The sequence below is a fragment of the Bos mutus genome, chromosome 17, assembly GCF_027580195.1.
Source record: "Bos mutus isolate GX-2022 chromosome 17, NWIPB_WYAK_1.1, whole genome shotgun sequence".
NCBI classification, from domain to species: Eukaryota; Metazoa; Chordata; class Mammalia; order Artiodactyla; family Bovidae; genus Bos; species Bos mutus.
Window position 1 is genome coordinate 65,242,495 of NC_091633.1, and position 12,479 is coordinate 65,254,973.

Genomic DNA, 12,479 nt, shown 5'->3' on the forward strand with positions numbered 1-12,479 from the left:
TATAATTCTTAAGATAAAACACAAAGAAATTATACTTAAAATAATTTAATCCTCTTTACTAGAATTTTGCTCATTGTGCATATTTCTTTTAACAGGCTTAGGAGAGTTAAATGCATTATAGCTACAGTATGACTCTGATTTCTCTCTAAAGCCATTTATGTTTTCTAGAATTATGCTAAGTAAAGAACAAAGTACACTCTGTTAGTCTCATTTATTACAACCATGTCCATAATTTACAAGCTGATTATGCAAGCCTCATACAAGGGAAATCAGAATAGTTACCCACTGTCAAAGAACTGTAAGCCAGCCTACGTTTTATCACCTGTCTTCTTACACAGCTACCTAAAAAAGGACACCAAGGTCTACAAATGCACTCTAAGTGCGATTAATACTGAAAAGGACTATCTTAAGATAACTGTATTAAAGGCATTAGGGAGTAACCAGGTGTTCTAAATAAGTAACAGTCGAATGTGACACGGAACTAAATATAATGACAAAAATATCAGCGTGGAGGCACAATGTGCTTTTGCTACAGCACTGTTTTTAATAAAATCTAAGTAAGTTATGAGATTTATACAGAAAAATTATCAATACTAATATTAATTTTCCTTTCAATGATGCATCCTTTGTTGTTGCTCTTAATTAAAAATGTATGCATTTAAAAGCAAGCAGTTTGACAGCTGTTTCCATTTGGGAGCAAAAAAGTAAAAAATGTTCTGTCAATTTGGGGAAACATTAAAATTTCAGAATTTTCTTCCATTTTTTCCTTGCTCTATAGAATAATAGACTTGAAGCCTTTGAATAACTCTATTACAGAAACACTAATTACTTATAGACAAATATACTTCACAGTCCATTTAGTTCTCCAAGATATTCTACTACACAAAAATCACTTCAGAAAAAAAATGCTTTCATGTTTTTGAAATGTTTCAAGTGTGCTATGCTATACAAAGATACAGCTATCGCTAGAAAGAATTCCGATGTCGTAAAAAAGACCCATTTGGTGTAAGTTGCCTAAACATTTTCATTTTAAAATTTCAAAACTTTCTTTATGTTAAAGAAAAAAATTTAAGCCTAAAAAAAAAAGTAACAAACACATATTGAGCTCCCAATATGTGCCAACCAGTACACATCAAAGTAATCTCCTAATATATATACAACCTGGTGTCGAAATGACTATAACACATCTGTTATATTAAAGTATAATGAAACTCTAAAACCTTCAACAGAACTCCTCTTCCTCAGTCCCCCTCCATATACACACCCTCGGACTTTTATATGCTGCAAGACAAGGCACTAGAGAGCTCTGACCCAGTAATTCATGTCATGCCCATGACCACTCTTGCAGCTGAGATCAGCTGGAATACGATTAAAACAAACAAACAAACACGGTTTCTGCCTTTACTCAGTCCTTTTGTCTCGACCTGTTTGTCTTCTGAACATCAAAAATGATATGCCAGGAAACGAGATTCATTTTATTTAAGTATTTTTCAAGATAAGCATGACGAAACATATCTTCTCTATATTAGCAAATACTTGTACTCAAAAACATCCCAAAACAGATAGGTTTCAACTCAACTAGTTTGTAAAGTTCAGCTTAAAAAAAGCTAAAATCATTTTCTATTTACTGGAAAATCTTTAAACTAGACTTTGCTAAACACATAAATTGCTTGAAACACAAGCAGAAGCCAGTTACACCTATCCATAATACACAAGCTATTTACTATTTTCCTTTGTTGTTGTCTTCCAGAAAAAGTTATGCAGAAATGAGGAACTAAAAAATGTGTTTCTAGTGGGAAATAACTTTTTCATTAACATTACTTAAATGAGTCAAAACATGTTCCTAAAACTTGTAGAATATAATATTCCAAAAAGATTAAATTTTATGACTTATCTAAGTTCCTTAGTCTGAGAAAGTAATTTAAATATTTTGTTTCTAAAATAAGAACTAAAAACTGCTTGTTCAGTTTGGTAATCTGAAAAGGAGGTAGATATAGTAAATAAAATGTTAAAGCTGGTATTGTGTCATCATAGCCCAGTAATCTGCAACAAAAACTCAACAAGACAACACATATTACATTTTCAAATTTATATGCTAAAAACTAAAAAGTGTAAATAGGGAATTGTTTCTTCAAATAAAATACTGTACTTGTATAAATTCAGATATAAGTGCTGCAAGTAAAATAATTTAAACCAACAACTTCCCTTAACAGTTCACTTCAAAATGAACAAATATATGAGCAACTATTCCTTTGAGTAGTTGAAGGAAACCGAAATATCCATAAAAATCCACAACTATACCCATACTGATTTTCTCCTTCCCCTTTGCTTTAAATTCATAGTAGAAGATAAATTACAAAATTAAATTACTCTGTTCTTCATCTGGTCTTGATCATATCCATTTGATCAAAGCCATTTATCTTAACCTAGGCCTTCCACAGAAAATCAGTGGCCAAATCCTAAAGGTATCTCTTTACCTCACTGCAGAATTTCCCCAGGCTCCATGCTTGTCTGTGAGAATGTTGATAATTTTCTGGATTAGTTGAGTTGCTGTCACATGGTCTCGATATTTAGCTGCTCTTATCAAATGATCACACATCTTCTCATCTTCTCGTTTGTCTGCTGAATACTGGGCACATAGTGACTTGGACAGGAAAAAGAAACATCTATTAATATAAAAATATGGGGGAAAACCCCTTTAATTGCATGATGAAACAATCTCTAATATGAACAGAACCAAACAAAACTTTAAAGTGACTTTTACATTGCTCATGAACTGAACTGAGCAGAGTTGGTGATCTATTGTCTCATTATGACAATCCCTCAAGAACTTATTTCTCTGTAGTCATTCATAAGGTACACTCAGAAACGGTTAATATCTAAGCAGAGACCTGAATAAAGAGAAGAAGCCAGAAAATGCGGGGTCCACATTACAAGCAGCATGAAGGGAGGTTACAAAGAACTAAAGCAAAGTGAACAAAGAGAAGAATGGTATGAAAAGAGACTGGAGAGGGAGGCAGGCAGGGGTTGCATCATTTAGTAACTGTGCAGTTATGATAAGGAGCTTAGATTCTATTCTAACCCAATGGGTTACCAGTAGGTTAATCAAGGGAATGATGCGACTGATTTACATATGAAAATGATCAACATAGCTTCATTTAGAGAATGAATTACAGAGGAACAAGAGGCTTGAGGGAGACTGGTAATCAGGCTACTGCACAGGTCCAGAAAAGAGATGCTGGTGGTTTGCAGTAGTAAACTGAGCTAGTTCTCAACACCTTTAGAAAATGCCAGAAACAGTGTGGTCTTTTAAACCTTGGCTATGCAAAATGGACCACCAGCACTAGAATAACCTAGGAACTTATTAAAAGTGCAGAATTATAGGTCCCACTCCACACCAACTAAATCAAAACTTGGATTTTAATGAGATCTCCAGGTGATTTCTAAATTAAAGTTTGAAAAGTACTTTCTTAGACATCAATTTTGCCAAAACAAATTTAGGATTCTTTAGCAATAATCAGATACAACACAACCACTAGTTTCCATGATGCTTATTTCTCTTTTGGAATTCTGATACTTGTGGTATCATGTTTAAGATGCTATACTACCTAATTGTTTAAAATTAAAAAAAATAATGATTAATGTAAACTTGTTAGTTAAAAGGTCAGTTTAGTTAGATAGTTCATTCCTTTCTCTTGGAGTGTAAAAGAGGAAGTAATGGTTCCAGGAGAGCTCTTTCTGTGCCAGAAGAGAAGCAAGCCTGAGGAGGAGGACAATACCCACAGGGAGCGGAGGTATGCGAATTACAAACTAGCTTACTCTGAATGGAATCATGAACTTGTGGATCAACCAAAGACCAGCCTACCTTTAAATTAAACTTTCTGTGAGACTTTTTTTTTTTTAATTTTTTACAAGAACCTATAAGCTCCTGTTCATTCACTGAAGTCCAGTACGAACTGGGTTTTCTGTTCCTAATACCACAAGCAACCTAAATGATACAGTGTTTATGCAAATGCATAAATAATCAAATATCTCTCAGTTTGTACAGAACACTAGGCTACTGAGATCAAAGGCTGAATCAGCTTGATAGCCTGTGCCCTGGAGAATCCCCATTCTAGACTGTGAGAAGGGAATTGGGAATAAAAGTACAGTCGTCTCCTGCTATCATGAGGGGGTGGGGGGAAAGGGGCAAGGTTCCAGGACCCCCACGGATACCAAAATTTGCAGATGCAAAATCCCTTTCAGACAAGTAATATAATATATATAAATAAGTTTATACATATGAATAGGCATAAGACTGGGAAACAAATCAAAAACCAGACAAAAGCATCATCTTTGGCAGAGTCTCTTATCAGTCTTGGGCAACTAACTCACTTGACTTTGCTGGGTCTAACTGTCCTCCCACCTGCAAAATGAGAAGATTATATTACCTCTAAGGATTGTACACTTAAAAGATTTTGGCCAATCTCTAGGAAGTTAGTTTCTGTATATTGTTAAAAGGAAAGTACTTCTTTTACCTAAACACTGATATGGAAAAAATAAATTATGTTAGAAACAAGATTCATTTATAAAATACTACAGGCAAATGCCAGGCTTCTCCAGTGGCTCAGAGGTAAAGAATCCACCTGCAATGCAGGAGACACGGATTCAACCCCTGAGTCAGGAAAATCTCCTAGAAAAGGGAATGGCAACCCACTCCAGTATTTTTGCCTAGGCAATCCCATGGATAGAGAAGCCTGGAGGGCTACAGTCCATAGAGTAGCAAAGAGTCGGACAGGACTGAAGCGAATGAACATACGCACACAGGCAAATGCCAGATATCATGTTAAAAAATGAAAGCCTGAGCCAAACAAACCCCAAGATAGTTCAGTTTGTCAACATTATGATTTGAGCAAAGAAAAGAAAATATGATTAAGAAATACTTGAAGGGAGCAGTTTAAGTGAAGATAGCTAGGGAATTATTCCATTGCTAACAAAAAGGTCAACTACTATGTGATATTTTCAGAGATTCATTCCAGAATAGGCAGCACTCTGTAGGCTACTTCACATCTAAGTCAACCATACACTGAAGCCACCAGGACCAAATGGTAGACACTGTCAGAATTTGTACAGCTTAAACACCCCCTAATGTATGCACCGTGTGCCTTTATCTAACCTCACCTGATCATAACAGGGAATTAAAATTAGTGATGGAAATTCAAAAATAATTGGTTTGAATACTCCCCTGAAACACCAGATACCTTCATATTAAATGTACCAAAATTACCCAAAAATACATTATTAAATAGGCTACCTGTATGCATTTACCAGTTTAACTTTATCAAATCATATTCTTCAAAACATTTGGTAAGCAACTAAAGTTTGCTTAAAAAGGCAGAATTCTAAAAAGAGTCCAAGGTAGTAAGTTAAATAGTAAAATGGTTTAAAGTGCTCTTTAATGGATCCTCCTTTATAATATAAACAGCAACTTTTCATATCTGACATAAAATCTATAGATATAAATCACATTAAAGGGCTATTCTCTCCTGATTATCAATCTCTGTCTCATTGTGGAACATTAGAGTCACATCTAACCTTAAAACATGATAAAAGGAAACCAAACAAGAATGTTTTGTAATGATATAATGAACTTGCATCTATTCTTAAAAGCATCTTTAAAATGCAATTTTAAAGATGAACACATTCTTATTAAAAAACCAATAACATATTCAACATATGACATATCATTCAAAGTCAAGTACGGATGAGGAATATTTGCCTGAAGATCAAACACATGTTACTTATTGAAGGAGTGTGTGTGTGTGTGTGTGTGTGCGTGCGTGCGCTTGTGTTTAAGGATTAAGTGGAGGTATCCCAAAAGACCTTACCAAAATGTACCATCTATCAATAAAATCAAGGGCCAGGTCTAGTGTGTGCCTGCTAAATTACTTCAGTTGCATTCGACTCTGGACCCTGTGGTCTATAGCCCACCAGGCTCCTCTGTCCATGGGATTCTCCAGGCAAGAATACTGAGTGGGTTACCATTTCCTTCTCCAGGGCATCTTTCCAGCCCAGGGATTGAACCCAAGTCTCTTGCGCCTCCTGCATTAGCAGGAGGGTTCTTTGCCACGAGCACCACTTGGGAAGCCCACCACATCTAGGACTTTCATTCAATTTTACTTCACATAAACGTTTCTGTTTTCCTACTTTAAGCAACACATGAACTAAGTAATATAGCATCACAACAATGACCCTCCTGTCCAACCTGAATCATAAAATAAAAAAAACAGAAAAAAGCATCCTGGGAACTAATTCAAATATATTTGAATGAATTTGATCATTGCTAAAGAAATCTATTAATGTATTAATATAGAATTAATAAAACATAAGATAAATCTAGTTCTTAAAAAATTCACTTAACTGAAGAGAGAAGCAATTTAGACTGATCAATTGTAATTCAAATAACTGTTCTGGATCTTTAAATAAAGAAGTAAAGACAATATCACATTTAGCCTTTCCTTTCAGATGTTATGTCTCTAAGTTTACTATCTGTCCTTTGTATGAAAGCCCAGAGAGGAATGAACTTAAAATCAAGCAGATTTCTCTATTATGCTCCTGCCATCACTCTGATGACCTTTCTGGTGGTCAGACTTTCTCTTCATTATCTCCCAGGATGCTCGCATTTTCTCAAGGCTTTGTCATATGTCCCTTGGCAATATCACCCACTCCCACCATCATCTGCTATTATCAATTTAGATGTAGCTGTCAAGTTTTTCACGTCTGACTCAGCTGTTTTCCCAAATTCAGATCCCACATTTCTATCTGTAGGACAGTCTCCAACCATTCAATAAGTACCTAAAATTTAAAACGTACAACCTACCATCTTTATCCGAAACATGCTGTTACACTGAAAAGGGAACGGTTTCCTATTTCTGTCATCTGTGACTTTTCAATTTCCCTCACATCATATCCCATCATTTCCAGCCAAACCTCTAACCACTCATCACAGCCCTAATGTAGATCTTTATTTGCTCACAACTCAGCTCGTGAAATAATCTTCTGTCCTTTTATGAGAAGTCCCAGAATTATTTCTAGAAAAATTTGCTTTGGAATGACATAGATATATGTATATATCCCATCCTCAAAAAATATATAATTGTTTAAAATATTGAAAAATTAGAACCAAATTTTACTGCCTAGACCTGTGAATGTGTATCTGTCTATAAAGTGGAATATTATCTTTTACATTACTGTCTATCTACACTCTATTTGCCAGATATACTAGATTATACACTACTACCCAAATAGCCTCAAGACATTTTCAAGGGCTGGAAAATACACTTTTCCTCTAGCTTTTATATGTGAAACAAGTTTAAAGATGTCTATTGAGAAAGTAAGAGGGAAATTTGAAAGACAAACTATTAGAGAAGAGATACTCATGCAGAGGAAAATATACGGAAATCTAGAGGTCCTTTTGATTCTTTACCTGAATATAAAAGGTGGAAAAAAACTCAAAAAATCCAAAATAATTGGAAATTAAACAATTCATCTCCAAATAAAAAAATATGGATCAAAAATGATATCACAAGGAAAATTAGAAAAAATTGTGGAAACTGGATAAAACAGCATTTAAAGTAAAATTTATACTTTTAAATATATTAGAAAATATTAAATATTTAAGGAAGAAATAATACAAATCTTAAACTCAGATGACAGAGGCTAAGGAATACACTCCAACTAATTTTGCATTAAAGGAACAGAAAACTAAGTAACATAATTTGCATAAATAAACACAAAAACTCAACAAAATACTACTAATCAGCTATCTATAAAACAGACTATATATCATGATGAAGTAGAGTATATGTATGGAATGCAAAGTTGACTTAATATTTAAATATAAATCAGCATAATTCACCATAAAACAGAAAAAAAGGGAGAAAAACACATCATCTAAATTTTTTAAAGCAATTAATTAAATAAATAATTAACATTCAAAACCCTTTCATGAAAATAAATTAATTAATTAAATAACAAGTACTCCACAAACCAGGAATACAAAGAGACTTCCTAAACCTTAGGAAGGACATCTATAAAAATTATTCAACTAAAACTGGAAATAAAGTGCTATGTCCTCTCTCATAACTTCTATTCAATATGGTAAAAGAGATCTTAACCAGCAGAGACAAAAAATAAACAAGTAAGCAAAAAGACAGTCTGAAAAGGAAAGACTAACAGATTCTTCATTTGTATATGTGTTCCCCTATGTTATAATTCTGAGCGTTCTAAGAAAAAACTACTAGAATATATAATACAAGTTTCTTAGATAAAAGGTCAATATACTAAAAGTTAATTATGTACCTACATGCTGGCAATAATCAACTCAAAAACAATTAACAATACCATTAATAACGTGAAATATTTAGCAGTATATAAAAACATATTCAAGTCTACACAATGAAAACCATAAAACACTGCTAAGAGAAACTAAGACTAAAATAACTGAGGATATACACAATGTTCATAGATTTAAAATCTCAGTATTTTAAAATATATATACTTTTCAAATTGATTTTATAGATTCAACCCAATCTTAATACTTTAGGAGACTTTCTTAAGGATATATTGACAGCTGAGTCTAAAATATATCTGAATAAAAAAGAAAAAAAAAATTTACAAAGGAAAGATGAAACTGTAGAATTTTATACTCTTTGAATCACACTGTAAAATAAGAAATCAAGACAGCATAGATTATGAAATGAAAAAAGAGTGCCTTTTCAACAACTGGTATGGAAACACCTGGCCACTGTCAAAGGAGCAAAGAAAGAAAAAAACTTGTTTTTACCTCATACCACACACAAAATGTTTAATTCAAAATGAATAAAAAATATAGATGTAAAAGTTAAAATTTTAGCACTTCTAGAAAAAATAAACAGAAAAATCTCACGAACTTCAAGTAGGCAGAGAATACTTAGACTAAAATTCATAGATTGGAGAGTGTAAAAGAAAATCATAACCATAACAAAATTTGACAAATTGGACTTCAGTGAAACTGATAAAATCTGCCCTGTAGAAGTCACCATTTAGAAAACGAAAAGGCCAGTGAGGGAAGGAAAGAGTGGGACGAATGGAGAAAGCGCCATTATCGCGTACACACCACCCTGAGTAGGACAGGTACCCCATGAGAAGTCGGGCGCCTGGCCCGGCACTCTGAAATGACCTAGAGGGGCGGGCTGGGAGGGGAGCGGAGCTAAAAAGGACGTGACATACGTGTGACTGCGGCTGATCTGCAGTGTTGTGCCACACAAACCAACACAGTGTTGTATAGCAATTTTCCTGCAATTAAGAAAGAAATGAATAAAGAAACAAAATGAAAAGGCAATGAGAAAAAACATTCACCATATGTATAGCTGACAAAAGATTTCCTTACAGAAAATACAAAGAATTCCTACAGTGCCATAGAGACAAACAAACTTAAAACCATAAACAAAGGATCTGACTAGACATTTTACAAAATATATACAAATGACTAATAAGTATGTGAAAAAACGCTTAGTCAGCAGAGAAATTCAACTAAAAACCACAACACTCAATCATTATATACACACTAGAAGGGCTGAAATTACAGGAACTGACAATAAATACCGGCAAGGATGTGGGACAGAGGGAACTCTCATACCTACTAACTAGCCTGATGAACTGTTAAGACCTGCAGCTACTCTAGAAAACAGTCTGGCAGTTTCTCCTAAGCCTAAATACAAACTTGCAACAGCACACAGCAATTATGCTCCTAGGTACTTCCTCGAAATGAATGACGTTTCCACAAAAATGAATTGTATGAAAATGCCCATAATGCTTTTAATCATTGAGCCAAACAGTGGAAATTACCCCATGTACACCTACAGACGAATGGATAAACAAAGCAGTACTGCTACGCAATATAAAAAACAAAAGAGCAATACACATACAACAATGTGGATTAGTATCAAAAATGTTATGCTGACCAAAACAATCCAGACCTTAGAGCACCCATTATGTAATTTATATGAAATTGTATACCACACCAAACTATCTATAATAACAGAAACCAGATGAGCAGTTGCCTACAGTTAGGATATGTATGAATCTGCCTGAAATGCAGGAGACCCAGTATCTTCCCTACGTCGGGAAGATCCCCTGGAGGAGGACATGGCAACCCACTCCAGTATTCTTGCCTGGAGAATGTCATGGACAGAGGAGCCCGGCGGGCTACAGGCCATGGGGTCACGAGGGTTGGACGCAACTGAGCGACTCCACCACCACCACCAGGTGTGTGTATGTGCAGTGGCACTGACCACACCGGAACAGAAGGGGATTCTCTGAGATGACAATTTCCATATCTTGATTATAACAGCAACAAAGATATACATGTGTCAGAACTCATCCAACTGAATACCTGAAATGAGTATATTATATATAAATCACTCAATAAAGTATATTTAAGAAGTTCTTAAAAATGAATAGGCAAGGCACTAACAGGGAAGAAAGTAGTTAAAATATTCATATTGAAAAAATTAGCTCATATACCAAGCAGGTCAATACACTCTATAAATCAGTAAGGTAGATAAACAATAAGAGATAACTAATAAGAAACTAGGTAAAAGATAAATAGTACTACACAAAAATTCTTTTTAAAAAACATAATACATAACAAGCAGGAGAAAAGATGTACACTTTAATTTGTAAAGAAAATCCCAAATAAAACACAGTGACATACCACTACACAACTCCCAGAAAGCTAAAATTAAAAGTGGCAAACAACTGTTGATGAAAATGTGGAGTAATATGAACAGTTACACACTGATGTTGGAAGAGGTACACACTTTTGCAAGAGAGTGTAGCAGTTATCTATTGAGACAGAAAACATGAATATTTTACAGTCAAGTCCACCCTCCCCTTCATGGATCACAGCCTTGTTAGGCAAAGGGGCTTGCATAACTCAATGCAGCTATGAGCCATCCTGTGTAGGGCCACCCAACATGGATGGGTCAAAGTAAGAATTCTGACACAGCACGGTCTAATGGAGGACAGAATGACCAACTACTGCAGTATTCTTGCCTCAAGAACCACATGAACAGTATGAAAAGGCAAAAAGACACCACAATGGAAGATGAGCCTCTCAGGTCAGAAAGTATCCAATATGCTACTGGACAAGACTGGAGAAATCGCTCCAAAAGAATGAAGAGGCTGGGCCAAAGGGGAAACGATGCTCAGCTGTGGATATGTCTGGTGGTGAAAGTAAAATCTGATGCTATAAAGAAAATACTGCATAGGAACCTGGAATGTTAGGTCCACAAATCATGGTAAATTGCACATGGTAAAACAGATGACAAGAATGAACATGGATATATTAGGAATCAGTGAGCTAAAATGGACGGGAATGGACAGATTTAATTTGGATGATCGTTGTATCTAATACTGTGCGCAAGAATCCCTTAGAAGAAATAGTCTCATAGACGACAAAAGAGTTCGAAATGTAGTACCTGGGTACAATCTCAAAAATGGCAGAATGACCTCGGTTCCCTTCCAAGACACACTATTCAACATCGTAGTAATCCAAGTCTAAGCCACAACCACTAATGTTGAAGAAGCTGAATTTGATGGCTTCTATGAAGACCTACTAGACCTTCTAGAACTAACACCAAAAAAAGACATCCTTTTCATCATAGGGGATTGGAATGCAAAAGTAGAAAGTCAAGAGATTCTGGGACGTGAAAGTAAGTTTGGCCTTGGAATACAAAATGAAGTAGGGCAAAGGCTAACAGAGTTTTGTCATGAGAAATCACTGGTCATAGCAACACAAGAGACAACTCTACATTATGGACACCACCAGATGGTCAGTACTGAAATCAGATTGATTATATTCTCTGCAGCCAAATGGAGAAGCTCTATACAGCCAGCAAACACAATACCTGGAGCTGACTGTGTCTCAGATCATCAGCTCCTTAATGCAAAATTCAGGCTTAAATTGAAGAAAGTAGGGAAAACCACCAGACCATTCAGGTATGACCTAAATCAAATCCTTTAAATTTATACAGTGGAAGTAACAAATAGATTTGAGGGATTAGATCTGGTGGAGAGAGTGCCGGAAGAACTATGGATGGAGATTCATAACACTGTACAGGAGGCGGTGACCAAAACCAACCCAAATGAAAAGAAATGCAAGAGGGCAAAGTGGTTATCTGGGGAGGCTTTACAAGTAACAGAGGAAAGGAGAGAAGTGAAAGGTATGAGAGAAAGGGAAAGATACATCAAACTGAATGCAGAGTTCCAGAGAATAGCAAGGAGAGATAAGAAAGCCTTCTAAATGAACAACACAAAGAAATGGAGGAAAACAAGAGAATAGGAAAGACTAGAGATATCTTCAAGAAAACTGGAGATAGCAAGGGAACATTTCATGCAAGGATGGGCACGATAAAGGACATAAACGGTAAGGACCTAACAGAAACAGAAGAGATCAA

The 12,479-nt window shown here is 35.3% G+C and overlaps 1 protein-coding gene across 4 annotated transcripts in view; it reads right to left on the reverse strand.

Annotated features, from left to right (window-relative positions):
- The window catches only part of LRBA (LPS responsive beige-like anchor protein), a 759,310-nt gene that overhangs the window by 415,575 nt on the left and 331,256 nt on the right, over positions 1 to 12,479 (reverse strand). For all 4 annotated transcript variants that reach the window (XM_070386647.1, XM_070386648.1, XM_070386644.1 and 1 more), the window contains exon 37: positions 2,478 to 2,644. In XM_070386647.1, the coding sequence (XP_070242748.1) occupies positions 2,478 to 2,644 (167 nt within the window). The remainder of the gene's footprint in view (positions 1 to 2,477; positions 2,645 to 12,479) is intronic.